The following is a 27,696-nucleotide window of genomic DNA, read 5'->3' as shown; positions in this document are numbered from 1 at the left end:
GTATCTCTACCCCATTTATGAATATAAATATATATATATATGTTGCTTCCACCTTATAAAAGCGATTCTTCCTTTCCTTTTCTAATCTCTCTCCATGTCCATTTGCATCTCCACTCATCCTCGTATCCAACAAACACCCCAAAAGTACGTTTTCAGTTTCGATTCTCGTTCTCACAGCTTCTTTCCGCTCCACGCTCTCTGGAAATAGTCTTCCGGGTGATAGTTCTCGGGATGGCGGGATCGCTCCAGGATCTCCTTCTTCCACGACCGCATCAATCCCTCGATCGGCCAGATGGCCGCATCCGCGAGACCGCAGATGGTGTGCAGCTCGATCTGCGTTCCGATCTCCATGAGCATGTCGATCTCTCTCTCCTCGAGCTGTCCTCTCTCCATTCGGCACATGATATCGTACACCCACGGCAGTCCCTCGCGGCACGGCGTGCACTGTCCGCACGATTCGTGCATATAGAAGTGCGACAGATTCCGAATCGCCGCCATCTACCCATCACCTCTTCCTCTCTCTCTCTCACCATATCCGTCGATTTGTCCATCACGATCACGGCCGCGGAGCCCAGTCCCGACTTGAACGATCCCAGCGAGTCGTAGTCCATCAGCGCCACATCGCACATGTCCTACCGTCCATCTTCCTCTCCGCACCCACTTTATTCAGCGCGCGCGTCGACGCGCCTCCGGGGATCACCGCCTGCAAATTGTCCCAGCCTCCGCGCACGCCGCCCGCGTGCTTCTCGAGCAGCTCGCGCAGCGAGATCGACATTTCCTCCTCCACCACGCACGGGTTGTTCACGTGTCCGCTGATCGCGAACAGCTTCACGCCCGCGTTGTTCTTCCGGCCGAACCCCGCGAACCACTCCGGGCCGCGCCGCAGGATCGTCGGCGACACCGACACCGTCTCGCAGTTCGTCACCGTCGTCGGACACCCGTACAGACCCGCGTTCGCGGGGAATGGCGGCTTCAGACGCGGCTTGCCCTGCTTGCCCTCCAGCGACTCCAGCTGCGCAGACTCCTCTCCGCAGACGTACGCGCCCGCGCCGCGGTGCACGAAGACGTCGAAGTTGTACCCGGTGCCGCAGGCGTTTCGCCCGAGGAAGCCTTTTTGATAGGCTTCGTGGATCGCCTCCTCCAGACGGATGCTCTCGTTGTAGAACTCTCCGCGGATGTAGATGTACGCCGCACGCGCGTGCATGGCGTAACCTGCTACCAAACAGCCTTCCACCAGGGCGTGCGGGTCCTTCCGGATGATCTCGCGATCCTGATTAGGGTGAGGACATGGCTACAAGGCCTACTTTGCAGGTTCCGGGCTCGGACTCATCGCAGTTTACCACTAAAAAGTTCGGACGACCGTCCTTGGAGGCTTTGGGCATGAAACTCCACTTCAAACCGGAAGGGAAGGCAGCGCCTCCTCGTCCACGCAGACCCGACGCTTTGATATCCGCAATGATCTGATCGGGACCCATTTCCAGAAGCTCCTTGGTCTTGTACCAGAAACCACGCTCCATGGCACTATCAATATGCCAATCATACTGGCTGTAAAGGTTTGTAAAGATACGATCTTGATCCTACGCGTTCAGCTCCGAAATAACAAACTACAGACAGACCTCCGTGATGTCTCTCTGGGGGTGGTGGGGGAGCAGCAGCGGCATTGCCAGCAGCGGGGGCAGCGGGTCCAGCAGCGAAAGAGCGGGCGATGGCTCTAAATACGCTAGGCTTGCCCACTACACAAATTAGCCTCTTTTTTCGCTTGTAACCTACGGTATGTTCGAGTTCCTCTTATCAGTAATGTTTGCATTCGATTCAGTGAGGAGAAAATAGGGATTTCTCCTTGCATGTCGTTGCGCCTGCCATTTCTTTTTATTCACTAAACAATTATAAGCCTGTGCGAAAGCTAATAATTTGTAATTATTATTGTTTGCGCCTATATTGCAGTGTCCATCCTATCTTATGTGGCCAAGTGAAAATAAGGATTCGTCCATACTCAGTGGTAACGTTGTATTCTGTTTATTCGGCATCTCACCATTAGTTTTTGGAGGATTTTAAGGGTTGGTTAATGCTTGTAATGAATGATAACACTATCTATGATTTATTCGATTATCTCAAGGATTATAGAGTACGTTTTTGATATTTTCGTGTGACCATAGGTTCTGTGTCAATTACTATATCGATATTATCCCATAAAAGGACGGCTGGCTGACATTGATCCCTGTATTTCCTGTTATTTTCCACTCTTCTGTAGCTAGTCCGAGTGTCAATCCTGCAACTTTATTTACTATGCTCTGCTCTGACATAGGAATTCATTTAGATTCTACTGCCTTTTCTGAAATTTTGAATAGACATGAAGTGCGAACCTTCTATCCAATATTATTATTATTATTAGGTCAATCCGCTTGTCTATGCTCTGGAAGAGATAATCAAAGGGTTGCTCAAAGCGAACTCGCCTACGGAGCTCCAGCTTCCAACCTCCCTTTATTCAAGTAATGTGTCAAATTCTCTTTTTTCCCCAGATTGCTATTTCCAGCATTCTCCTTCCTCCGTTCCTGGAAATCGAGTCTATAGCAACGACCCTGCACATGCATCCACCTTTTCCACCTCGTCTCTCCCATCCAGCTCTAGCACCGTCTCCGATTTTCTCACCAAGGACGAAGAGGCTAACCAATACAGCCAGAACCAGAACTATCTTGCCTATAACCAGTCCCTTTCCTATCATAATGCATACAGTGAGCCTTATGCACACCAGGATTATTCAGCGACACAAGCTACAGAGCAATCGACGCATGTAGCCATCAAGAAGCGCAGCAAGAAGCCATCGACCGGGGAGACCTTGGCGTGGGGTGCGGCGGCTGTGGGGATTCTGGGCGCGCTGGGCGCAGCGGCGATGATAGCGATGAAGTCGAGAGACAAAAAATGAGCGTTTTGCGTGTTTGATTGAACAAACAAGGAACATTCCTACTTCCTTCCACTGGGAATCGGAGATGGCTGTCGGAGCGGAGGTCAGCGGATCGGACCCCGTGATGCTCTTCGGAAAGGCGATCACATCGCGGATCGACGCTTTGCCTCGCAGCAGAGACAGCAGACGATCCAATCCGATCGCGAAGCCTCCATGCGGCGGACAGCCTTGCTTCAATGCGTTTAAGAGATGATGAAACTATCGATCACACACACACACACACAAGAAATTCATACCACATCGGGACTGGAAATCTTCAGAACATCCGTCAGAATCGTCTTTTGCAAATCAAAGTCGTGAATTCGAAGCGACCTATTCATTACTCGCCTTTCATTCCATTGTTTGCTTACCCGCCTCCGACTTCGTTCCCATTCAAAACCAAATCGCAGCTTTTCGATTTCAGTCGCGTCCATTTCGCTGGATCCTTCAATTCGCGCATTGAATTCGCTGAAATCAATTCCAAAGGCGAAGTGAACGGGTGATGCGTCGATTTGATGCGTCCTTGCTGATCGAATTCGAAGAGAGGGAAGTTCTCCACCCACAAGAATTCGATTGGAACCTTCGAATCGGTTAACGCGGGGAAAGGCGCATAAATCTTCCCTTGCTGACCCAATTCATAGAGTTTTGTTCGCAAGAGACCCAATAGGGACTCAATTTGGTACCCATTTGCATTCTCTTCGTTTTCTCTTCGTTCCACACCCACCAAAATCAGCTCGTTGTTTTGCAATCCGGATAATTGACTCTGTATTTTCTCCACATCCACCAATTTCGACGCACTCGCGGGAATATTCAGTTTCCCCGCTCCATCCACCGCACACTTCAAAACAAACTTCCTTTTTACCCTACCCGAATTACCCTCGATTTCTGGAATTGCCCTTCTTCGAGCGATTTTAGAAGCTGTTTGAGTTTGGAGGCGCTGACAAGGGGAGCCAATCTGGGGAATCGAAGCACGCGAATCTTCTGCAGATCGTCCGAAATCGATGTGATTCGAAATGGAATTCGGAGATCCGGCTTGTCCGAACCGAATTCCGATAAACACGCGTCATAGGAGAGAGACCGAAACGAAACGGGGTTCGAAATCCCCGCGGTTTGGAAGGTGGAGAGAAGAAGATTCTGGATCGTGGATTGGATTTCCTAGATCCAAAAATCCCCCCGATTTCTACAGAGAGATCGGTGATGTACGCCATCTCGATGTCTAACTGAGTGAACTCCAGCTGCCGATCCTTTCTCCCGCTTTCGTTTCGAAAGCACCGCGCGATCTGGAAGTACCGATCGATTCCGCTGGCCATTAAAATCTGCTTGTATTGCTGAGGAGATTGGCTCAGTGCAAAACCGCCGCGCGGAATCAGAGCCGAAGGAACGTAGAACTCATGTGCTCCCTACTTTCGAAATCATGGAAACCCGTACTTCGGGGGAGGATCGAGTGAGGAGAGGAGTTTCGACTTCGGTGAAGTGATGGGAGTGGAGAGAAAGACGGAGGGAATGGAGAAACTCAGAGCGAAAACGAATCTCGTTTTGATATTCGGGATGCCGGAGAGTGAGATGTCGATATTTGGATAGAACTTCGTCTTTGGGGAGTTTTCCGTGGTACTGCAATAGAGTTTAGTCGCATAACCAAAAAGTACAGGGAAGGGCAGATCCACAGCTTGATTGAGCAGATACAGCTTTTTCCCCTTGACCTCAATTTCACCCGTATTCATCCTTGCATTGATTGCATCCGATGGGCGAGCTATGACCTGGAATGAATGAACGACCCACAGCAAAATCTACATTTCCCTCGACACACACAACACTCTCCATAGGGATTTTCTTGAGCAACGATTCAACTAGTAGATAACCTCCCAAATAGGCAAAAACCCTCTTTGTCACAATCAAACAATGTTTGGGTTTGACCTTCCCCGTCACGAAGAATAATAAACACAGAATCCTTCATAATCCGAACAGAATCGACCCATCCTGACAATGTAACGAATTCATTGATATTTTTCTTCGTAAGCGAGTTACAAGAGCAGGATCGAAGCGGAGACGGCCATTTTGCGGAGTCTAGAGAAAGGTCAAAAGCATCCGCTTTGGAAGACAAGGATCTAAAGAGACGTGACGAGAATTTCAAAGAGAAATAGGCTCGTCGAGCAAGCATTTTCCAGATAGTTTTTTTGAACAGGGAGCTGTACGCATGCAATCTACGGTTCAGATTGCAGAAGTGAAAAGCACCGGAATTTTGGGGATTACTGACTGTCTTCGGATCATTCGTTCGGAAGGAGTGTATCTTTGATTTGTTGCCGATTCATAAAAAGAAATAATTCCGATGAAACATTTATTGCGGCTTGCAAATACGGTCCTGGCGAAAAACGTTCTCAAGGAGCGATTACGCTTGAAAATGCCTTAAAGAGTGTGAGATTTTGGTATTTACGCCAATGTGCAAATCAGAAAGAGGAATTAGTTCAACGCGATTTGCTCACCACTCTTATGGAACCTTTGATTGAAAAACGGAAGGTGGATTTTTGTTCTTGTTCATTCATTGAGTAGGGAGAGTCGTGCAAATCGTTCAAGCGCTATCTTCGTTTCATATTATGGTCGATCGTTTGTTTATATCGCCACAACACATCGCAGCTTTTTCAAAGTTGGATCGAAATGGATAAAGAAAACAAGTAATGGATCGAGTATTGTCTTCATTAGATTATGGTTGCTTCAAGTCTTTACAGATCTTTGCCTCATCTTTGAAAACTCCAAATTCATCGAAAATCTGATTGTGAAAGATTCTGTTCCTTCGAATTCTTCATCTTCCCTCATTCAAGTCATCAGCGAGGAATCATCACAGGAACCGGATTCTTCTCTCTGGTCCCTTCCTTCTCTTGATTCTCTCTGTGATCTTCATCCTCTTCTCCACTCCATCCTCTCTTCACATTCTTCCGGTTTGCTCTCTTTTGACTTTTCCATCTGACTCCCAAGAGTGTAATCAGCGATGGCTGCTTCCCTGCTACAACGCGCAGATTCTCATCTTTCAGCAGTATCTTCATTCTTCTCGATCCGTAACCCGTCCTGTTCTCGAAGAAATGGAGTTTTTGTTCTCCTGCTACCAGCAAATCGCATCGACCGGGTCCAATGAAATGCTGGGAACGCTCTCCATCCTCGCAACCCACACGCATTCTTTCTATTTTTCCATTCTCTCCTCCCTCACTGAGCAGCAAAACGTCCTCGAAGTCCAGCGAAAGCGACTCGAACGCGACGGTCAAAACGACGAGGAGATTCGCAGAGCGATCCACGAGCTGGCTACAAAATGCCAGTCTGTTTCTCGACTGTGTGGTTCTGATTTCGAAATGATGCTCGGCGAGTTGAAAACGCGCGGAGGTCCGCTCCCCACCTCCGAAATCGATTCTCTTCTCAACGGATTGGCGTCAGCCGCGTATTGCAAAGACGACAACGAGAAATCCGCGTTTTACTCGCTCCTCCGACTGCTTGTTCTGCGTCTGCTTCGCTTGAATCAAAGCCAACTGCGTCGCTACGTCCAGTCCGCCGATCAGTCGCTTCTTTCGGTCTGCATGAACGCAACGCGCGCCTTTGCCAAAGCCAGCCATAATCCCCGCGATCAGAACGCTTCGTTGTATGGCGATCTCCCCGCGATCGTTTCTTCGATCGCTCATACCGCGATTCTTTACTCCGAAGCAGCGGGTCGCGTTTCGCAATTCGCGCAGGAACTCGTCGATTTTCTGGGCAAAGAAGACGCGGGAATGAGCCGCGAAGTGATCGTAGAAACCGCGGTTATCTTGACTATAGACCGGTCTGTTATCGGTGTGTTTAGAGAAGCAGCCAATGAACATCGCGCAGGTTTTGCTTCAGCGATGCTCGCAGACCAACGCGATGGAAATCATCGCCGCGTTTCGCCTGTTTTTCGACAAGGAAACGCCCGATGAATCCGTTTCGCATCTGCTCGGACAGCATTTGACTCGTTTTCTGGCGTGGAACGATCAAGTCAACAACCGACTCCTCGATCATTTGCTCCGCTGCATTCCCTTTCTCCCCGTGCAAGACGTCGTTGCCGCGGTTCTGGACGCGTCGTCGCCCCATCCCTCGCAGCAACAAGCGTTTGCGGATTGTTTGGTCGCGTTGTTTCAATCGGCAGCCGCGAATCCGCAGCGAATGGAAACCGTATGGGGATTGGTCACGTGCAAGCAGTCCAATCAGCTGGTTCTGCACGCATTGGAGAAATGGGGGTCGGATTCCGCGGGGGACAACGAGATCGTGGCGGCATTGGTGTGGAAATCGCTGGAAAGCAAGTCGCTGGATATGGAAAAGCTGGTTCCTTGTTTTTGTTTCTCTTCGAATTCTATTTTGTAGGGATCGCGGTGTGTTTCAAGCCGCTTTCACAATCCATTTTCGCATTTGTTGAGTCCGTTCCTCTCCGCGAATTCGACAAATCGGAGCTTTTCCCGCTTCAATTCGCCGAGCATTTCCGAGTCGAATGGCTGGACGTTTCATCGCAGCCGATTTCTCTTCTAACGCCGCGTTTCTTCGCTTCGAGTGAGCAGACATCGCAGCAAGTCGACGCTTTTTTCGCTGCGTTTCCTTCCAATCTCCGAAAGCTTTTCCGCCTTGCGATTTGCCAGAAAAGCGAGGCGTCGCTGCGTCTTTTCGCAGATTTGTTCACTCGCGTTCCCTTCGATTCGGCGCAGCTCGTTCTCGATTTCTTGCTGCTCCTTCAGCACTCGCTTGTAGCCCCCACGCGAAGCGCGAAGCCGTTTCCCGCGACTTTTGTGGTGCATCGAACCGTTTTCTATTGCATCCAGCGGATTTTGATTCTGCACGGGAAGCAATTGGCGTCGAGCGAATTGTTGGGATTCACATTCCGACATGCGTTTGTGGCTTTGCGAGAGTATACAGAAAAAACGGAGAAGGCGGTTCAGAATCCTCTAATTAGCGAGAAAACCGACGAGAAAATCAACGAAAAAGAGGAAGAACTCACAGCGACCCAATTAGCGCATGTGACTACGTCGGCTGCCCACGTGGCTGCGTTTTGCATTTGCTTGGAAATCCAGCATGTGAAACCTGTATTAAAAGAAAAGGTAGTAGATCTGAATGTACACAAAAGTGACTCCTTTTTGCCTGAACTTTGCTCTGTGCTGGGAAAATACTGTGATTATAGCGAGATTATTACAGAGAAGAAGGAGCGAAATCGGTATTACATTGCTTCGTTGTTGCAGTGTGTCACACTCGTACTGCAATCCATCGATGCTCAGTATTCCACCTATGTATTCAAAACGTTCTATCCACACTTGATCCTCATCCTCTCTTATGAAAAGGATAATCTGCTCGTGTCTCTTTCGCTGACTGTGCGGCTTTCTCTCTCCTGTGTTATGCTTAGGCGGTTGCAAGCTTTTTCTCCGTGTCAGACTGTGGAGAAGACCTTATTCCCGTGCTACTGCATTGCTGCATTCAAAGGTTTACAGAAGAAGCAGAGGTAGGAACGAAATCGCCAAGTCGATTGTAGCGCTGCGATATCTGCATTCAGATCATTGTCCGCATCCTTTCAAAGCATGAAAACGCGTTATTACTAATAAAACGAGGCGATCTAGAGTACTTGAGACAAGCGTTGAGGCGTGCGGTGCAGGTCTATTCCGATAATCCCCAAAAGCAAATTGCAGCGCAATTCCTAATTCAACAATTAAATATTTGTTGTGTTTGATGAATAATGGTGTGAAATCGATCGACGAAATTATATAGGAATGAAATACAGAGAAACCGGTGGCGCTTATTGCAGTTTTGGTTTCTCAGAGTATTAGTTGATATACCAAATCATTAATATCGCAATGAAGTTCAGGTAAGTTTATGTGCATTGATAGGAGAGAGAATTTGGCAAGTTGCAAAATGGTGGCTCTGGAGAATGCCAAGTGCTCTGTCTCATTTATAAATTCAGCTGAGTGTGAAATAAGGAGTGTACCGTTTCTAACCGTTCGATAGTCCTTCTGTTTCCTCTTCTCGTCGCACGACCCGTAAGGCTCACTTCACGGCTCCCTCTCACATCCGCCGTGTGATGATGTCCTCTCCTCTGTCTGAAGCCCTCAAGAACAAGTACAACGTAGCCTTTTTCGATGTTGGTGATGTGGCAGGTCAACGCTATGCCCATTGTGAAGGGAGATAAGGTGAAGATCCTCCGTGGTTCCTACAAGGGTAAGGAGGGAAAGGTCACCGAGGTCTACAGAAAGAAGTGGGTGATCCACGTCGAGGGAATCAACCGCGACAAGGTCAACGGATCCAGCGCGAAGGTGGGCATTGATGCTTCCAAGGTGGAGATCATCGAGCTCAAGCTGAGCAAGGACCGCAAGGCTATTCTGGATCGCAAGAGCCGTGCTGCTGGAGAGAAGTACACTGAAAAGGAGGTTGCTAATCTTGATTAAGTGTCTGAACTCTCTTGAGGTGGTATATTACTCTTGTTGTGTTTGTTAAAAGAAATGGTAGGGGATTAAACTGAGAGCAGGTGTGACTCATAAAATGTCTGTTTGTTACTTTTTGGGAGATGATTTCATTTATGGAGTGAGGTACAACAGTGATATCACCACTGATATTCGTTTTTCGGTCGGACCTCGTTACTACTCAGGTTGTACCGTCAGTTTTGTTGGCGATGCGGTTAGCTTAGTTTCTCCCCACAGATCACCATCCACATTACGCAAGAGCGTATTAAGCGGATCGATGTTCCTGTTAGAAAACGATGGAAAATCGAGTATGTTTGCGCGACTCCGTGATACGCTCTTTTATGATGTTGTAGCTGAGGGAAATGGAAAGTTTGTATATAAGGCAAAAGATACGAAGTTCACTCCAGAGCAAGTATTCAGGGTGATTATTGGAGAAATATCGAAAGCAATCACTGGAAACATCAGACTCTACAATGCCTTCTTTATCATTCCCGATTACTACGACCAGGGGAAACGATGTGCTGTTTCTGAGTGTTTGACGTCTTCATTCCGCAACTCCAAAATCCACTTGGTAAACTACTCCACAGCAGTCGGCATGCGTCTCTACGAAGATACAAAATATGATTTCTACTGCCTGAACATCCGCTTTGACTCGGGTCCGTTCGGGGTCTCGATTCTAAAAGTGACTGGAGACGGTGCAGTTCCATTAGCCTCTCTCTCGAACGACAACGTGACAGGAAGCGATCTAATCACCGAAATTCAAAACATTTTGGAGCGCGATGCTCTGAAAATGAAGCTAAAGACGGAGTACCAGGCGGAGCCCACTCCCGAGAAGCAGGCTTATGGCCGCGCTGCCTATTGGCGTTTGCTGCGAAACTTCGCGTACGACACCAACATCGAAGTGGATCTGGACCTGGACGACAAGGTCTCGATCAATCCAGACTCCCAAACGATCGTCGAGGCGTTCAACCAGCTGGCCGGGGAGATGAAACTGACGATCGCGAACTGCTGCATTTTGGCGGGCGTGGAGCTGGCGAAGATTTCGGAGGCGGTGGTCACGGGGCCGTTCAACGATTCGATCTCGTTCGAGCCGTTGCTGAAGGAGATGGGCTACACGGAGCGCATCGCGGTGATGCGAGAGAGCGATCTGTGCAAGAAGGTGGTGATGCGCGGACGATGCATTCAGGTGTTGCAGAGCACGTTCAGTGTGAGTCTGAACAAGAAGTCGATGCTGATAATGGATCGGTTTACGCCGTATCCCGTGAAAAAACGAAGTCAGCTGATCGTGGATGTGGAGAAGCCCGAGATGGCGTACACGCTGCTGGTGTACCAGAATCGGATCGGAGATCGGAATAACAGGCTGATTCGGACCTGCACGCTGAATAACGTCGCGGTGTATCAGGGGAAGATTTCATTGAGCATCTTGCTGGAGGTGGATGATAGCGGGATTGCGACTCTGACGGTGGTGGAGATGAGTGAGAATGTAACGCTGGTGAATGCATTACGTTTGTAAGATGCGTGGGGTGTTTGTTTTATACTTCTTTTCACAGAGCGGACTAGAACTTTCTTGCTCGAGATCATGGTGTTTTATGCCAATGGGTAGGAACAGCGGGTTGCCTGGACGCTAGACCAGTGAATACAGAAGTTGATGGAGACCGTTTGATTATTCAGCCTCTAGGCGCTGGAAGAGAGGTTGGACGGTCTTGCATTTATATGAGTTACAAAGGAAAGGTTATATTATTTGATTGCGGAGTGCTTCCAGAGTTTGGATGGTTGGTTATATCTGATGGAATAGTGGAGTCGGAAAGGGCACATTGCCGTATTTAGATGCCATTAACGACGATTACGTCGACCTAGTTTTGATATCCCACTTTCACCTCGATCACTGCGGAGCTCTGCCCGTACTTCCTCGTATGAATATGAAGATTTTGCGTTATTCCGTTAGAGCGTCGCTTCTTTGATACAGGCGAGACGGGCCAGCGCCGAACGCGTATATTCATGACGCCCCCCACCAAAGAAATCATGGAGAGCATTCTCCGCGACTACTTGGCCATCACCGCCACGGAAGATGAAGAAGACAGCATCTACTCGGTGAGCCAGCTGGAGAAGTGCATCAAGATGATGGAAACGATCAATTTCCACGAGGACCGCTGGCACAACGGCATCAAGGTGAAATGCTTCCAGGCGGGCCACGTGCTCGGCGCCGCCATGTTCTGCGTGGAGATCGACCGCATCCGTGTGCTGTAGCCGCTGTTCCCGCTTGATTCCGAGGTATACCGGGGACTTCTCGCGCGAAGAAGATCGCCACCTTCCCGCCGCGGAAATCCCGCCGCTCCGCCTGAACGTCGTCATCTGCGAGAGCACCTACGGCCGAATCTCGCACGAAAGCCGGCGCGAGCGCGAAGACCGGCTCACGAGTGATGATGCTCATGCGCGGCTGATGTGCAGAGGAGGTGGTGGACACGCTGCGAAAGCGCGGCAAAGTGCTGATCCCGGTGTTTGCGCTGGGCAGGACGCAGGAGCTGCTGCTGCTGCTGAACGAATACTGGGAAAAACACCCGGAAATCAGCCGGCACGGGAACATTGTTTATCTGAACCCGCTGGCGAAGAAGAGCATGATGTTGTTCCAGGCACACAAACACACAATCCTCTCACGTCTAGAAGTCCATTAACATGATGAACGAGTCCATCCGCATGCAGGAAAACCCGTTCGATCTCCCCAACGTCGACATCCCCGACCCCATCGACTCCGTTTCCCCTTTTTTTTCCCCTCACCGGCAGTTTCTCCGCGACTTCAACAAGCTCCCGCCCTGCGTCATCCTCTGCTCTCCCGCCATGATGGAGAACGGCACTTCGCGCGACGTTCTGGAGCGCATGGCCAGCGGCGAGAACAATCTCGTCATTCTCACCGGCTACTGCATGGCGGTATTCCCGCGGTTCCTGTGCGATGTAGCGGACGATCGCGCGCCGGCTGCAAGACAACGACCGGATCATCCCGCTGAGCGGGAAGCAGATGGAGACGATCGACGTGAAGTGCAAAGTGGTGACGATTAGCTTCTCGGCGCACTCGGATTTCCCCGGAACGAGTTCGTTCATTCAAGCGACAAAACCCGAACGCGTGGTGCTGGGTGGAGCAGCGGCGAGAGCGTGAGGCGTAGTGCACGGAGAGGTGTCGAGGATGAACGATCTGGTGAGCGGGCTGAAGGAGAAGCTGGAGGATTTGGTGAATCGCGATTTGATCAGCGTAGTGATCGGGGTTTGATCGAAATCGGTAGTTTTACACGCCCGAAAACCAGAAAAGACTGCTGTTCAGCTACCATTCCCCCAAAATCGTGAGCGTCCTGGGCAAGGCCGCCGAGCAGAACTGGCGGGAGAGCGGGAGAGTGCGCGGAGTGCTCGTGAAGAAGGATTTGAAGTATCAAATAATCGCGGAAGACGACATCGATAAGTTCACGCAGCTAAAACTCTGCAGAATTCTCTATCGGCAGCACTTTAAGACGCGGCTGGACTTCAACGCGATTCTGGCCGTGGCGACGATGATCACCAACCAGGTGCAATTCGACGCCGCAGCGAAGACGGTGCAGATTGATGATGCGATTTCCGTCCGACTTCACGCGCAGCAAAACCACATATTCGAGTACATCATCGAGTGGAGAAGCAGCTACGAGACGGATCTCAAAGCGAACGCGCTGCTGATGCTCGTTTTGCAGCAAGATTCGAACGTCTTGTCCCCGCTTGTACGCCTGTTGCTCGCGATCCAGTGTAGAACGCGCAGATACTGTGTCCTCCGCAGAAAGAAGGAGACGCGCTGAAGCTGCCGGACTGCGTTTCGGTCCTCGACGTCACGCAGAATGAGAAGATGCAGATGATGCGCGAAGTGCTCGAGGAGCAGTTCGGAAAGGTTCAGAGCGATGGAAACACGCCGATCTGGAGAGTGGTGCTCCCGACGGACGTGCAATTTGAAGTGGATATCAACACGTGGGAAGTTCGCTGCCAGGACGAGGTGCTCGCTGCGGCCGTTGCAGAAACCATCGAAATGGTGAATCAAATCGTGTTTCCTGTTTGTTTGAAATTCCAAAAGTCGAGACGTTTTCTGCACCTAACGCATTTATTGCTTTTAGCGGAACGGAAGATCGAATGGAACCTGTAGCGAGCCCATCGGCGATCCAGACAAGCGAGGCAGAGGCCAAGAAAGAAAAGGGCGTGAGCAAGGCGACCGCGCAGAAGCTACTCGCGAAATATAAACAGCTTCAAGTAGGGAACAGAACTTTCATTTTTTGTAGAGTGAATATGAATCTTTGAAAAAGACACACGCTGATGTGCTTGCAGAGTTGGAATCGGTTCGTGCATCGAGTACAGCGCAAGAATCGCATCACGAAGCGCTCCGTGAGATGGATACCCAACTCACTGAGAGTCGAGCGAAACTCGCTGAGACGCAAGAGCAACTCGCTGAAAGCGAAGCGCTCGTAGCTGATTTGAAGAAGTCGTTAGAGCAAACAAACCAAGAAAAGGAGGAAATCGCAAAGCAGCTGAAGGCGCGCACAGAGGAACTCGCTTCGTTCAAATCCTCGTCCTCCCTCAAAACGTCCGATGCAAAGCAGCAGGCGCGGTATACCCAGCGCATTAGTGATCTGGAGCAGGAAGTGGAAAAGGCGAAGAAACACGCAGCAGAAGTGTTAGAAGAAGGAAAAGCCTTGGCAAAGAAGCAATTAGAGATTGAGACAAAAGATCGCGCTTTAAAAGCCAAACTGCGCGAACGGAACGAGGAATTGTCCAACACAAAAAGCCAGCTAGCAGATACCTCCTTCCGACTCGAAAAGACGACCGAGACCGTAATGCGTCTTCAGCAGGAGCTCCAAAGCGCTACCTCTTCCCAGAGCACCAATTCGAAGCGTTTGGAGGAACTAGAGAAAGAACACGCCAATCTTCTGCAATTGCATGATGAGCGGGAAAAGCTCTACGCGGCCCAAAAAACCGAGTTCGAAACGCTCGCCGCGTCTTTCGAGACCTTAACGTCCGATCACGAATCCATGAAGATGGAGCTGTCCCGCCTCCAAACCGAGCAGGAAGCCTCTGCAGACCACGTTAAGCAGATGGAGGAGCTCGTTTCCCAGAGCACGGAGGCCTTCAACCAGCTGCAGGCCGAGTCCAACTCCCGCGAGCGCGCCTTGGAAGTTTCGCTGCAGCGCTGCGAAGAAGCGCGCCGCAGCCTCGCCGAGCAGCAGAACCGCGCCGAGCAGGCGGCGTCCGAGCACGCGATGGCGCTGGCGCGCGAATTGGACGGGGAACGCCGGAAACGCTCGGAATTGCTGAAGCGAATCAGCGAATTGAAGGGCGAATTGAAGGCGGTGAAGGCGGCGAACGCGTCGATTGCGACGTCGCAGGCGCAGAGCGAGTCGCAGACGGAGCAGCGGTTGAAGGAGGCGGAGGCGAGGATGGCCGCGGGGGAGGCGGAGAGGGCGGAGCTCCGCGGGGAACTGGAGAAAATGAGGGGAGAGCTGGAGGAGGCGAGGGCGGAGAGAGCGAAAGCGGAGGTGGAAAAGGAGAAAATCGAGAAGATGGCGGAGGAGGAGAGAGAGAGAATGAAGAGAGAGGCGGCAAGGGAGGCGGAGGCGGCGAGGCGAAGAGAATTGGCGCAGGGAAACGAGGTGCAGCTGGCGCAAGCGCAGTTTGAATTGGTGAATAATCGATATGAGGAAACGCTGCGATTGGTTTCGTTGCTGAAGAAACAATTGCAGGAACAAATACAATTGCAAATGCCAATGTCAATGCAATCGAAATCATCATCATCATCATCATCATCCATAACGAAATCGAATTTGAACTTGGACTTGAAATCTTCACAATCATCATTGAATTCATCTCAATCCGAAAGTCGAGCGAACGATTCGGAAGAGTCGGCGAACGCTCAGAACGCTCAGAACGCTCAGAACGCTCAGAACGCTCAGAACGCTCAGAACGCTCAAAATGCGGAGAATCCGAGCGAAAAGGAGCGGAGTTGGGAGGAGACGCAGGGCGGAGAGACGGAGCCCACGCACGATTTTGAGAGCGATAATCGCATCGAAGAAATCGTGTTTCCGATTCCGGCAATCCATGCCGATCTTTCGAGAATCCGCGAATTGGAGCAGCAGATTCGAGCGAAGGACGGCAAGATCGCCGCGTTGGAGAGCTCGCTGGAACGCGTGAAGCGCGACGCAGAAAGCGGGGCGAACGAGCTGATGGACTTGAAGATGAAATTGGACGAAATGGAGAAGAGAGAGGAGCAAACGAGGCGCTTGGCGAACGACCTGCGCGAATTGCAATTGAAATACAACGAGATGGTGGACGAATACAATGCGGTCGTGGAGGAAGTGCGAAACACGAGGGACGATCGAGTAGGTGCGAGGCATCGCTGTGAGTGATAGGATCTGTATAAACAGCAGCTCAAGCAGGTGCTGGACATTCTGCAGGGGGAGAAGGCGTAAGCAAACTGTACTTTTACGATGTGATGTGATGCGTTGTGTAATTAATTTGATGTCTCGCTTGTTTGAACCAAACACGCGCTAAAAGAGAATGTTTACACCGATATAGAGCAGAACCGCCAGCGAAACCACGATGATCAGAATGGATTCGATCGACACCTCGCTGGAATAGCGAACCGTGTGGCGCAGCTCGCTGCACTGCGCGATTGACAGATACTGGTTCATCAGCTCCTTCGAAAAACGCTGGAACTCCCTCACATCCTCCAACTGCCGCTTCAACTGCAGCTGGCTGGACAGACTGTCCTGCCGAAGCGTCTGGAAGTCGATGTCCGAGAAGGAATCGATGTAGTAGCTGAACTGATTGCAGAGATTCACGATGTCGATGAACAGTTTCTGGAACTGCTCCGATTGCCCCAGGAAATTCGTTTTGTAGTACCAAAGCAGATATTCCCGCGTGATCACCGTCTGGTTGTTGATCACCGGATTCCCGCTACGCCTCAGTCCCCGCCCTCACTCGCACATGATCGAAAACAAGTCTTCATTGATTCGCTGATAGCTCAACTCAATCTCGTTGATGATTTCGTCGGTCAGCAAAACCATTCGATTTCGCTCGTACGCCTCCAAAAACACTTTGCTCACCGAAATCGCGTTGATTCGCTGGAAGGGATGATGCCCCAGTACCGGCATAAACACGTTCTGCTGGGTCGACGACACCAGCGAGAAGTCCTCCATTCCCACCAGGCCCTCGAAGAGAGCGCTGATCAAATAATTGGCGGTGTTGTTTCCAAAAGAAGGCGTGTTTTTGTAGTTCGGATCCATCGCGAAATCCCGCGTAAACGGAGCGTCGGAGCGGAGAACGATCGAGTTCTCCGGCGTGCAATAATACAATTTGCGTCCTTCGAAGACCAAATCGGGGTAATTCGCGTCGAGAACGAAAAACGGGTACATCGACGCCGCTAGAATCGACGTGTGGAATTCCAAAAATACGGGTGTTTTCTTTGATTGTGTGTCGCTTAAACAGCCAACTTCGACTTCGCAGAGCGAGTTGGAGAATGAGAGAAAGCTGATCGCCGTCCTACACAACACGACTCGCTCAGAAAGAGAAAACGATGCGTCGATATCGCTTGTACGTAACCGAATTGTTTGAGTTTAAAAGGGTGATCGAATCGATGAACGACGCCTGGATTGAGTTCAGCAGCGAAATATTGTTCCGGAGATACACGATCTCCGTCACTAAATGCGCTCTCCGCATTCGCAAGTGCGTCTTAAAGATCTGCCGAATCTTCATCTTGGTCTCCTCGATCTCCTGCTGCAGCTGCGAGACGCGCACGGAGTACGGATCGGCGTCCGTGAACACGACAATCGGAATCAAAAGCTGGTTTTGCAGGTCGAAGTGCGTCACATTCACGATGTTTGTGAACAAAACGTTCTCTAACACCTGGGACACGCGCAGAGCCACCGAATCCATCTTTACTGTGTGATCTAGAATCGATCCCCGCGGTTATTCGAACCGTATGCGAGCTCGTAAGGAATCAAATTGTGGATGTTGGAGTCGTCTAAATCGGTCGAAATAACCACGGGACCCGCGTTCACATCGATGAAAAGAAACCTCCGGTCGCTGAGGTAGGACTGGTAGGAAGGGAGGGAAAAGAAATACTGTTCCGATGAGATTTTCGTTGTTGAAGTAAAAGTAGTAACGGTAGTAATAGGACTCGGCGTTCAGATCGCAGGGAGGAAGCATAAGCGTTTTGGGAGGGCTGATGAAGATAATCTACGTGAAATAGATCGAGAGAAAAATCGATTTGAATACAGTAGGAGGAAAGTTGGGATCGGAGGAGTAGGTAGACGTGAGACGTTCGACCACTATTTGTGACTGACTCCGTTCGAATGATGATTACCGTAGTCGTACATTTGGTTAATGATATCCTTCAGTTGGGGGTGAGATAGATTAATCAAGTAGTTTGAGTATGCCTTTGGAACAATATATACATTTTCACTTTGGCTATTGTATTGGGATACTATACATCAATCTTTAGACAAACCAAAACTCATGATGTTTTTCATTATTTCCACATAGCGATTTAAAAAGCGCTCGGGTAGTCGTATGATCTATGATCCTAACATTGGGAGATCACACGTACTTTGTAATCAAAACTATACATCACATGCGAATCCTTGTAATGATCTCGATTTCGTATCTTGGGTATTACGGACGAGACATACTTTGATAACAACGTCTGTAGATCTCGTTCTGTAAATACTTTCTCAAAACCAAGAATAGCAATGTTAATAGGATATGTAAACTTCAGACGACTCTATTCAATCACCAAAATCCAAAACGTAGCACTTCAAAGAAATGCGTATAGTCTTGCTGGGAATAGACTCCTTGCAAATCCTTTTCTGGGTCATACGCAAGGACAAGTGAGCAAAACAGGAGAATTCCCCACAGCATTCCAATCTTTGAAACAAACACCCCACTAAATAACCCAATTAATCTTCCGGCTTCTTTCCTCTGCTAATCAGCCACTCGTTGTTCTTCTTCTTATCGATATACTTTCTTTCCGGCACGTAATTACTGGCAATTCGAATGTCAAGAATCGGTTTGTCCTTCAGATAATACAGCTTCGCCTTGTGCGTTCGCTTCTTCGCCTTGTTCAAATACGACTCCTGGATTAGCTAGTTCATTAGTCCAAGCAAATAGAGGAAACCTTCACGGACTTGATGTCGGGCTGGTACGTCGAGTACAAAATCGTAACAGCCTCTCCTGCGATATTCTGTGGTTAACAAACGAAGATAGAATCTACGCAACGAATCGTGAATGTAGAGTTGTAGTAATCGTTGTGCTTTGCCACGCAGATTCCTCTAAATACCTCTTCCGTTTTGCTTCCATTTCGCTTCTTCATCTACCCATCACAGCGCTCCCTTTGAACCAACAGTCACCTCAATCGCATCACCCGGTTTAAAACTATCAAAATCCATATTCTTTCGCGCGCTCTCCGCAGCCTCAATCGACAGCTGCCGAATCAGCGAATTTGCCCTATTCCTTAGCGAAAACACCAGCCTACTACCTCTTGTGCGGCTCTTTCAGTTTAATGTGATTTGGATTTGGTTTGATATTGAAAGGGAGAGAGCAAACGTTATATGGAGGCCATTTCTCCGAAATAGTTTCGGGAGCTCCGGGTGCACTTGCAAAACACGCTGCAAATGCTCGAGGAATGGTTCTCGAAATACCCCGTATTAATTGATTCGAATACACCCCCAGCATTTCGATTTTTCTCAACAGGAAGTGGTGATTTCGGACTTCGTAATCATAAAACCACTGTGCGCATGTCTTCTCTTGTACTATTGACCTATTTTCTTTTCTTTTCATTTTTGAACAAAAAAGATGTCGCAACCGAATGTATTTTTCCTATTGATCCATGAGTGACTAGTCACTGAACTCTTCGAGGAGCGATTTGAAAGTGATTCTGCTGCTACTCATTTTATATATATTACAAGTAACGACATCTCCCTTTTCTAACAATAGGGAATTCCACTTGGTTTGGCATCAACCATTTCGATTCTTCTTCAACAACAACATGTTTCATATAAAGACCAAGCCATGTTTATGCTGTGTAGTCAGCCGTACTCACTCAAAATGCTGTGGGCTCCCATAGTCGACGCTTTGTGAGTGTTTTCTGGGTTTCAGTCATTTCTAGCTATTCAGAAAAGATAGGGAGGCGTAAGACATGGATCGTGCCTCTTCAGTGGCTAATTGGTCTTATGTTAGTTTGCTTTTCTGGGGTAATCGAGACTTCGTTGTATTCTGAAAGTCCGAACATTGTTTTCCTGACCATCTGCTTTACAGTTTTCTATTTTTTGGCAGCCACCCAAGACATCGCTGTGGATGCTTGGGCTCTCAGTCTCCTCTCCGAAAAGAACAAGAGATGGGCGAGTACCTGCAATGTAATTGGTCAGACACTGGGAATCCACTTTGCGTATCGATTTCTTCGTTCACCCCATTCACACTCAGCAATTCCGTGTTTTTAGCACTGAACAATCCTTCTTTTCTCTCCCATTTCCGCAGCGCTGGCGCCAGCAACGAGCCCCTCATGACGCTCCACAGCTTCTCCATCCTTTGGGGCCTCATCTTCATCGTCTTCACCACCTTTTTGTTCTTTTTTGTCCCCGAAGAACTCCCAAAACCCGACCAATCTTCCGTTTCCGAGCCTTCCAAGCCGCCATCAGAGACAGAAAGCGACGACTCCAAGCCTCTTTTGGTGCGTCGCCACTCTCCGCGCGTCGACACACCGAAACCGCAGCCACCAAACCCCGATCAAGGCTACTCGGTGCTCTCCATCTACCGCTTATACTACGAAATCATCAAAAACCCCTACGTTTCGATGTAAAAACCCGATCACTCCCAGTTCCTCCGCGTGGCTTTGATCACCCTCACCAACCGGATCGGCGTCTTCCCCGCGGAAGCCGCCTCGTCGCTGAAACTGATCGAGAAGGGGATGCAGCGCGTGTGGCTGACGTCTCTGCGGCTGTTTTATTTCCCGATCGAAATGCTGATCACCATTCTGATGACTCGCGTTCTCTCCACGCACAACCCTCTCACGCTCATGCAGCGTTGTTACCTCGCGCGAATCACCATGGCGCTTCTCCTCACCTGCTTTATCCACTTTCTACCCGGTCACCGCGGTTTTAGACGCATGATGTGTAGATGCCGACATTGAAGCTATGGAGGCCAAGTATTACCCGATTGCCGCGGTTCTGGTTGTGTTGTCGGGGATGGCGGGGCAGTGCATGAATGTTTCCGCGGTTTTGGGTGAGATGGAAGTTTCATGTAGATGACGTTCTTTGTACACATATCCGATCCGCGGTTTGGAGGGACCTATATGTCCCTATTTAATACGCTTTCGAATATGGGGCATAATATGTATGTGTCCCCTTTTTTGTCGATGATCGATATGACATCGAAGAAGGAATGCGTGCTGTATGGGAGGAGAGAAGTGGATTCCGCATAGAGATGGAGCGGTCGTGATGGATAGCTGCGTTTCGAAGGAGAGCTTCGGGAAATGCTCTCGATTGGGAGGAAGGTGCGAGACGAAGCAGGACGGGTAGAAAATTGAATTGGTGTTGAATGCAGGTTTTATTTGTTGGCATGGCCGAGTTTTATCTATGGATTAATGTGGTCATTAGTCATGTCCAAGCAGTTTGATGTGCTTCGTGTAGAATCTGCTTTGGTAGACTGGCTGACGTGTAGGGTGTGAGTACGGAAAAGTGGAAAGTGTGCTAACGTGTTTGTTTGAAAACAGTTTTAGATCTTGATCGCGTCCCACGGATCGACTGGTTTCGCAGTGGGGAAGTCGTATTCACCGAACACGTCGTTATTGACGGGTGTATTGGATGTATTCTACCTCAAAAACATGGAAAAATGCAAACAGAAGCGGGGCTAAAGAAGTCAATCTCGGGCTGCTGTGGCTCAACGAACTCGGGCGTGGATGACGGCATCTCCTACATTCAACCGTAGCTAGGGAGAATACAATATTATGCAAAAAATCCTCTTCGAGCTCTTTTTTCGGTTCTTGCTTTGCAGGCTTTGTTGGCTTCGGACGACTTGCGGGCTTCTTTACGGATGGCTTACTCTTCTTTGGAGCGGCAGAAGCAGGCAAACGAGTAGCCTTCACAAAGATCAAACCGTCAAATTTGGGAACAACTTCGGAATCTTCTGTTACATCGAACCAAACTACGAATTACATGCGAAGGAGGGAGAATACTCCAAGAATTCTTGAATGTGCGCTTGAAACGGAAATAATACGTTCCAGGGATAGGAAACGCCTAAACCTTACTTTAATACTTAACGGAACGAACTTCTCTGATATCCTTCAATGTGACTTGAGACGCATTTTTATCAAGCGTCATCACATTAGGGTGATCTGCTTCGTCTCCATCCTCAGGAATGTAGTAAAGAACACTGGTCTTCTTCGACATTTTAAACAAATATGAATCTGGGAGTGTGAACGGATTGCAAGATTGGATATGACAAGAAGAGACGAAACGAAATTGGATAGTTGTTCATAATGTGTTTAGCGTATGGAAGCTGCTACGGGAGCATCACGAAGTGAACTTCTAGAATGGATTAACAGTACTCTTCATCTTAATCTTCACAAGATTGAAGAAACTGCGTCTGGTAGAGTATCTTTTCGTTATTTTCAAAGTGTAGGCGCTGTGGCTTGCCAGATCATCAATTTAATTTTCCCAGGTAAGGAAGAAGGGAAGATGACAAGATAGACACCGTTCCTATACAACGAGTCAATACTGCAGCAAAGGATCCTTATGAATATTCGAAGAATTATAAGATTCTTCAAGCTGCCTTCGTTAAGAACAAAATTGAAAAAGTATTGGTATTTCGTTACATCCAAACTAGAATATCGATGTTGAAAAGCTAATGAAGGGACGTCCTCAGGATAATCTGGAGTTCATGCAATGGTTGAAGCGTTTCTACGATTTACACCAAAATGGCATGGAAAAGAGGAGTTCATCCCATCGCTCCTATCATTCGGTTGCGTCCAGCAGCCCTTCTTCTCAGGGCGAGGCGATGAACTCTCCATCATGTTCCTTGTTTGTTTGATGCTTAAGAATTAGCGAAGAAACTCAAAGTGATGCCTGCAAAGCGTGCAGTTGATTTTGAGTCTGAAATCGGTGATAGAAGGATTATCGTTTGATTGTGTAGCCGAATTGAAGAAGCAAATCGAAGAAAAAGACGCGACGATTCACAAATTGATTTTAGAAGTATTTTCAATTGCGTTGATTGCGACGGTAGATGAAGAATTTGGAGGGGGAGCGAGACTATTACAATGAGAAGCTGGTGGAAATCGACGAGCTTTTGCTTGTAGGAATGGGAGTTTGGTGTGATGAAATAGCGCGAGGAAAAAACCGAATTCTCAGAGAAAATCCACCGAATTCTTTACTCCGAAATGAATGAGCAGCAAGATGAGCAGCAAAACGATCGACAAGTTGAGCAGCAACACGATCGACAAGTTGAGCAGCAAAACGATCAACAAGATGAGCAGCAAAACGATCAACAAGATGAACAGAAGCTATCTTCTGAAAACAATTCGCAATGATTTTTAGCCTTTTCTCAGTTTGTTGCTTTCATACTCAAACAAACAATCCAAAACTTTCCCAAATGACTCTGCATGTCCACGATTTTATCACGATACTGATCTATATTGGCAAACGTTAGCTTCTCGAGTTGTCTTCGATTCAACTTCTACTCTTCACATCCCTTTCTCTATCCCACCTTCTTCGTAAACGGACATGTATTCTTCGGCTCTCGATTCAGCACCTTCATCCACGTATCGTAACCCAAAACATGTCCATACGGAGAAATCGCAGGCTTTACGACCTCCTCCATCGTCAGGACATCGATAAATCCCTGAAAATCAAACACCCCACAAACAAAAACAGGCAAACAATTCTTCTCTTCTAATTGCGAATAATCAAACGAATCCACATCCAAATCATCCAAGTCACGGAATTCTTTTGACTTCTTCGACGTCTTGCGCTTCTTCGTTGACACCGAATTCGATCGCGTTTTAAACTTAAACGCCAATCGATTGTTCTGATCCACATAATAATTGTCATCGATGATCACGCCTTCGCGGATCAGTTGGCGGTAATAATTGCTGCACTGATATCCCACGCGTCCAGGGATCTTTCGAGAAAACAATCCCCACTACTCGGAACGAAACAAACACAAATCCCACCGAATAATTCACTCCGCCATCGATCAACTGCTTCAAAAACAAAAACCGATCCTGCGCCGACCATTTCCCGGTCATTTGCTTCTCTCCAGGATCGTTAAACCGGTAATAATACTGGTTTGGCTTCTGATATCTGTTTTTGTAACTGAGTGTCATTGAAACAAACAAACAAAACGCTTTGATTCGGGCGTTGCTCCAGCCCAAATCCACCAGCTGCTTCGTCGTCACGTTCGACCGATAGGAGTAATGCGTGGGTTTTGACAGCTCGAAATCTGTGGAATCAAAAAGTATTCGCACTGCAAAGTACCGTCGGGAGTGGAAGCGACTGTATCGATTACAAACTCATCATCATCGTTTTTGTGGCTTCTGCGCGATTTCGCGTGGCCTCGCGTTGAAACTTTCTTCGCAAGCTGCATTTTAAATAGAGAAAGGACCACAAACATGAGATAATGAGTCATCCAAACCGACACGCGGAGCTTTTCGCCTTGGATGTCTACAAATCGCAAAGATATTGGAATTTCACTTTCGAGAAGTCTCAGGAAAATCATCGATCTCACTAGAATCATCACTGGCGTATCTACGCTTCCTTCCCCTGCTGGGAGTATCGCACCAGTCTTCGTTTTCATCCCCGCTCGACGTGGAACTCTCCACAACCGGCTTTTTGATCTTTTTGGGGTCCACGTATTGAATCGCTTCTTTATCGACTGGAATTTTCCCTGTGCTCATGTCGATAATGCGATTCAAAAAGCCCCCTTCGTCGCGGAACCTTCTAAACAACAACAACTAGGCGATACTGCGAAATTCAAATCGATCTTACCTCGTTGTTGTTGCAAGACTCCAAAGCAAGCTCGATTCCCATATCGTTCAGTTGAGGATACATTCTGCGTACATCTTCAATCTAGATCTTTCAACCACATTATGAAACGATCTACTTTCTGGACCTTTTGGTTTTTATTAAAAACTTTAAACTGTTCTTGAGCAACTTGCATCTTGCTCTTTATAAGCGCCTAGGGAATAAGCGCCCCACCCTCACAACAAAAAGTACAATAGTTTCCGGAGCCAGTCCATCGAACAAATCCTGACTCTCCGACTCGCTCTCGACCGAGCTGTCGGACGTCGATGCTTCGTTTTCCTCCATGAGTCCAAACCCTGGCTTCTCCTCGCTTTTCAAACAAACACTGTAACCAAACTATCTAAGCCTTCCGACTCTATGAGTACAACGCCAAATTCGGATAACCCTCCTTCAGCAAGAGCCAGCAGCGATTCGCTCCCCTGATGAAATCATCGACAGCGACCGTCGTGGTTCCCACACGCACCACAAATCCATTTTCGTTTCTCCCGACCACTTCGCCGGCCACAATGCGCCGTTCTTCGCCCTCCCCGTCCTCCTGCACCGGCATATCGCCGCCCGCCAGTCTCGACAGCGGCACCTCCACCTTCACGAACTTCCCCAGCCACCAATCGTGCGGCGCCGCCGCGCATTGCTCGCGCAGCCGCGCCACCTGCTCCACCGACAGACCGCCTTCTCCGCTGCCCGCAGGCTCGGCACTGCTCGTATTGTCGGCATTGCCGGGGTTCTCAGGGTTCTCAGGGTTCTCAGGGGTCTCAGAGGTTGCAGAATTGCCGGGCTCGCTGGGAGGGAGGGAGGGGCGCGCGGCGAGGGCTTGGAGCTCGGAGGAGGAGAGCGGATGGTCCGGAGCCGGCTGCAGCGCGAGGGACGTCGCCTGGATAGAAGGAAAAAAGAAGAAGAAATACCAGAGAGAGGTCGGAGGCGGGCAGAGCCGAGGCCGCCGCGAAGTTCTTCGGGGCCAGCACGGGCACTTCTTGCTCCACGGTGGGCACTGCCGAGTCCGCGGTGGGCACTGCCGAGTCGAGCGTGGGCATTGCCTGGACGGTGGGCACGGCCTGGGCGGCCGGGACGGTCTGGAGCGTGTGGCGCGGATCGACGACCGGCGAGTTCGATAGAAGCGGCGCGGGAGCTTCGGGCGCGGGAGCTTCGGGGGGCGCGGCGACGGGCACGGAGGGAGCGATGGCGCCGGGGAGGTTCTGAGGGTGAGAGAGAAGGGGGGAGGGAACGTAGTAGGCGAGGAGATGGGTGTCGAGCGCGCAGGAGAACCCGCAGCCGGAGCACTTGAAGACTTCGGGGATGGGCTTGGAGACGTCGATGGGCGTGCCCTTGCGGCAGACCGTGCAGAAGACGAAGTAGTCGCCGCTGGTGGGGCTGGGCTTGGTGGGCTTGTGCACGGGGACGGGCGTGGGGATGGGCGGATGCACGGGGACCTGGCAGGGGACGTAGCCGCTGCGCGGATGCGCGGGGTAGGAGCAGGCGGTCTTGGGCGCCGAGTAGGAGTAGGAGGGACAGACCATGGGGTAGGGCGAGTAGCCCACCTCGTTGAGATGCGGCCGCTTGTCCTTCATGTCCAGACAGGGCAGCTGCATCGAGTAGTCCGGAGGAAGCATGTAGGACCCAGCGGGACCGCCGCTTGGCGCGGGCGCGGGCGCGGGAGCGGGCGCGGAGGTGGGGGCCGGGGACGGCGAGGGCTCCTTCCGCTTGGCGATCTGGAGAAGCATGATCGCGATCTGCTCCATCGACTCGTCGCTGTACTCGCTCTTCACCGCGGGAGCGCTCTCCGACTTCACAACCGTGTCTTCCGATCCTGCGGGCGCCAGGGTGGCAGCAGGAGCAGCAGGAACGGGAGCAGTGGGAACGGCGGTGGAGGCGGGGGGAGGGAGAGGCGTCTGTGAAGAGGGCTGCGAGGGAGCGGGGATCGATGTGGAGGAGGACTGGGGAACCGATTGTGGAACCGATTGTGGAACCGATTGTGGAACCGATTGTGGAACCGATTGGGGAACCGATTGTGGAACCGATTGGGGAACCGATTGTGGAACCGATTGGGGAACCGATTGGGGAACCGTCTGAGTCATCGGCTGCGGAACCGTCTGAGTCATCGGCTGCGGGGCGGCCAGCTCGGTAGGCTGGGGCTGCGGGACTCCGAGCTGCACGGCTGGGGCTGCGGACTGCACCGGCTGCGCCATGGGCTGGGGAACCGCGGGATTGATCGGGGTGGCCGTCTGCGCCAAGTGGGCGGTCGCGAGTGACTGGCTGGATGAGGTCATCGACAGCGAAGACGAAGCCGCCACTTGCGTGGGCGATTCCGAAGTGGACGTGGAAGTCGTGGTAGACATGGGAGTGGCCGTCGTGGCAGGAACGGCGGGCTGGGAGATGGGTTGAGGAACGGCGGGCTGAGGAACGGCGGGCTGGGCCGCTGAGGGAGCGATGGAAGCGGGAATTGGGGCAGGACCGGCTGATGCAGGGTAGGGCATCACGGGCAGGCCCGGGGTAGAGGGAGTGGGAGCCGATGCAACGGCAGGCGCTGCCTCTTTCTTCTCCAGTATGGGAGGCACTTCGCGAGATGGAAGCAAATTGGAGGACGCAACGGAGGAAGGAGCACCAACAAACGACTGCATTTGCTTCTCAATTTGCTGGTGAGCATAATCCCCATTAGGGGGCAACATTTGAGACCGATCTGTGGGAGCGATGGGAACTCCTTGTTTTATCCCCATATACGGCGGGTACACGCCCATATTTGGGTACCCAGCAGAATTCATACTCATAAATTGAATCGGAACTCCATAGGCGTACAAATTTCTATCATACGGATTGGCGATCGTTCTCATTCCATCACCGCACGTATTTGGAACCATAGTATACGGCATTCTTGCATTTGGATTTATGGCAGGATTAAACAGATTTAAGAACCGAGGGTCATATTGCTGTCCTTGGATTCCCATATTCATGTTCATGACTGGAAATGGGTTTTGGAGTGTCTGCACACGGTTTGCATCAGGTCTGTAGACTTGTTCACCTCTCTCGATATTATTGTCCTGGACTTGATCATTTTGAGGCACTCCACTTCCATAATATTGCGTATACATTGGAAATGTGTTGAGGTTAATGCTCCATACAGCACAGGCACACTTCGTGAAACGCCTTGTTAACCAATCATTTTCACTCATCGTTTATCAATTGTTTACAAGGATGTTTCACGCCTATAGCTTTGTGGCGGTTGATATTACCGTAAATCCAGGAGTGGCGCCTTGCGTTGCTCGAATCA

General features: G+C 49.9%; 12 protein-coding genes; 6 read left to right on the top strand and 6 right to left on the bottom strand.

Moving 5' to 3' along the window:
- Window positions 1-171: 171 nt before the first annotated feature.
- Window positions 172-1,846, bottom strand: GSBLH_T00004120001 (subunit NuoF (NDUFV1); the record flags this gene model as incomplete). The annotated part of the gene is made up of 6 exons (XM_013042972.1): window positions 172-498; window positions 531-632; window positions 662-1,270; window positions 1,305-1,577; window positions 1,609-1,733; window positions 1,771-1,846. 6 exons carry the CDS (start codon window positions 1,844-1,846, stop codon window positions 172-174), a joined length of 1,512 nt encoding a protein of 503 aa, XP_012898426.1.
- Window positions 1,847-2,758: 912 nt separating this feature from the next.
- GSBLH_T00004119001 (Aspartyl-tRNA synthetase) lies at window positions 2,759-5,099 on the bottom strand (the record flags this gene model as incomplete). Its single annotated transcript, XM_013042971.1, has 9 exons — window positions 2,759-3,160; window positions 3,199-3,274; window positions 3,313-3,738; window positions 3,804-4,096; window positions 4,126-4,341; window positions 4,370-4,552; window positions 4,588-4,698; window positions 4,733-4,788; window positions 4,820-5,099. The coding sequence occupies 9 exons, from the start codon at window positions 5,097-5,099 to the stop codon at window positions 2,759-2,761; spliced, it is 2,043 nt and encodes a 680-aa protein (XP_012898425.1).
- Window positions 5,100-8,744: 3,645 nt separating this feature from the next.
- Window positions 8,745-9,389, top strand: GSBLH_T00004118001 (uncharacterized protein). XM_013042970.1 has 2 exons: window positions 8,745-9,035; window positions 9,067-9,389. Exons 1-2 carry the CDS (start codon window positions 8,991-8,993, stop codon window positions 9,352-9,354), a joined length of 333 nt encoding a protein of 110 aa, XP_012898424.1. The 5' UTR covers window positions 8,745-8,990; the 3' UTR covers window positions 9,355-9,389.
- A 59-nt stretch (window positions 9,390-9,448) lies between these two features.
- On the top strand, window positions 9,449-10,889 carry GSBLH_T00004117001 (uncharacterized protein; the record flags this gene model as incomplete). XM_013042969.1 has 1 exon in its annotated part: window positions 9,449-10,889. The coding sequence occupies one exon, from the start codon at window positions 9,449-9,451 to the stop codon at window positions 10,880-10,882; it is 1,434 nt and encodes a 477-aa protein (XP_012898423.1). The 3' UTR covers window positions 10,883-10,889.
- Window positions 10,890-11,082: 193 nt separating this feature from the next.
- GSBLH_T00004116001 (uncharacterized protein) lies at window positions 11,083-13,519 on the top strand (the record flags this gene model as incomplete). Its single annotated transcript, XM_013042968.1, has 10 exons — window positions 11,083-11,132; window positions 11,165-11,280; window positions 11,336-11,612; window positions 11,641-11,786; window positions 11,818-12,032; window positions 12,070-12,294; window positions 12,323-12,497; window positions 12,528-12,613; window positions 12,645-13,106; window positions 13,136-13,519. The coding sequence occupies 10 exons, from the start codon at window positions 11,083-11,085 to the stop codon at window positions 13,517-13,519; spliced, it is 2,136 nt and encodes a 711-aa protein (XP_012898422.1).
- Window positions 13,520-15,125: 1,606 nt separating this feature from the next.
- GSBLH_T00004115001 (uncharacterized protein) lies at window positions 15,126-15,888 on the top strand (the record flags this gene model as incomplete). XM_013042967.1 has 2 exons in its annotated part: window positions 15,126-15,743; window positions 15,774-15,888. 2 exons carry the CDS (start codon window positions 15,126-15,128, stop codon window positions 15,831-15,833), a joined length of 678 nt encoding a protein of 225 aa, XP_012898421.1. The 3' UTR covers window positions 15,834-15,888.
- Window positions 15,889-18,320: 2,432 nt separating this feature from the next.
- GSBLH_T00006767001 (Ribosomal protein L19) lies at window positions 18,321-19,095 on the bottom strand (the record flags this gene model as incomplete). The annotated part of the gene is made up of 5 exons (XM_013042966.1): window positions 18,321-18,506; window positions 18,539-18,604; window positions 18,635-18,733; window positions 18,765-18,867; window positions 18,899-19,095. 5 exons carry the CDS (start codon window positions 19,093-19,095, stop codon window positions 18,321-18,323), a joined length of 651 nt encoding a protein of 216 aa, XP_012898420.1.
- Window positions 19,096-19,431: 336 nt separating this feature from the next.
- GSBLH_T00004114001 (uncharacterized protein) lies at window positions 19,432-20,218 on the top strand (the record flags this gene model as incomplete). The annotated part of the gene is made up of 3 exons (XM_013042965.1): window positions 19,432-19,496; window positions 19,529-19,807; window positions 19,843-20,218. The coding sequence occupies 3 exons, from the start codon at window positions 19,432-19,434 to the stop codon at window positions 20,216-20,218; spliced, it is 720 nt and encodes a 239-aa protein (XP_012898419.1).
- Window positions 20,219-21,132: 914 nt separating this feature from the next.
- Window positions 21,133-21,806, bottom strand: GSBLH_T00006766001 (uncharacterized protein; the record flags this gene model as incomplete). Its single annotated transcript, XM_013042964.1, has 5 exons — window positions 21,133-21,228; window positions 21,258-21,329; window positions 21,359-21,561; window positions 21,593-21,653; window positions 21,687-21,806. The coding sequence occupies 5 exons, from the start codon at window positions 21,804-21,806 to the stop codon at window positions 21,133-21,135; spliced, it is 552 nt and encodes a 183-aa protein (XP_012898418.1).
- Window positions 21,807-21,908: 102 nt separating this feature from the next.
- GSBLH_T00004113001 (uncharacterized protein) lies at window positions 21,909-22,446 on the top strand (the record flags this gene model as incomplete). The annotated part of the gene is made up of 4 exons (XM_013042963.1): window positions 21,909-22,005; window positions 22,039-22,077; window positions 22,107-22,213; window positions 22,243-22,446. The coding sequence occupies 4 exons, from the start codon at window positions 21,909-21,911 to the stop codon at window positions 22,444-22,446; spliced, it is 447 nt and encodes a 148-aa protein (XP_012898417.1).
- A 510-nt stretch (window positions 22,447-22,956) lies between these two features.
- GSBLH_T00004112001 (uncharacterized protein) lies at window positions 22,957-23,737 on the bottom strand (the record flags this gene model as incomplete). The annotated part of the gene is made up of 3 exons (XM_013042962.1): window positions 22,957-23,088; window positions 23,119-23,553; window positions 23,585-23,737. The coding sequence occupies 3 exons, from the start codon at window positions 23,735-23,737 to the stop codon at window positions 22,957-22,959; spliced, it is 720 nt and encodes a 239-aa protein (XP_012898416.1).
- A 1,449-nt stretch (window positions 23,738-25,186) lies between these two features.
- Window positions 25,187-27,517, bottom strand: GSBLH_T00004111001 (uncharacterized protein; the record flags this gene model as incomplete). The annotated part of the gene is made up of 2 exons (XM_013042961.1): window positions 25,187-25,627; window positions 25,658-27,517. The coding sequence occupies 2 exons, from the start codon at window positions 27,515-27,517 to the stop codon at window positions 25,187-25,189; spliced, it is 2,301 nt and encodes a 766-aa protein (XP_012898415.1).
- Window positions 27,518-27,696: the final 179 nt, after the last annotated feature.

Source organism: Blastocystis hominis (genome assembly GCF_000151665.1).
Source record: "Blastocystis hominis, Singapore isolate B (sub-type 7) whole genome shotgun sequence assembly, scaffold_5".
NCBI classification, from domain to species: Eukaryota; class Bigyra; order Opalinata; family Blastocystidae; genus Blastocystis; species Blastocystis hominis.
This window is presented reverse-complemented; position numbering and strand designations above follow the sequence as displayed.

Excerpts from the sequence above, each read along its gene's own strand:
- GSBLH_T00004118001 (XM_013042970.1), top strand. The coding sequence starts at position 8,991 with ATGATGTCCTCTCCTCTGTCTGAAGCCCTCAAGAACAAGTACAAC. Across the intron at positions 9,036-9,066 it reads CCCTCAAGAACAAGTACAAC|GTCAACGCTATGCCCATTGT; the intron begins GTAGCCTTTTTC and ends GTGATGTGGCAG.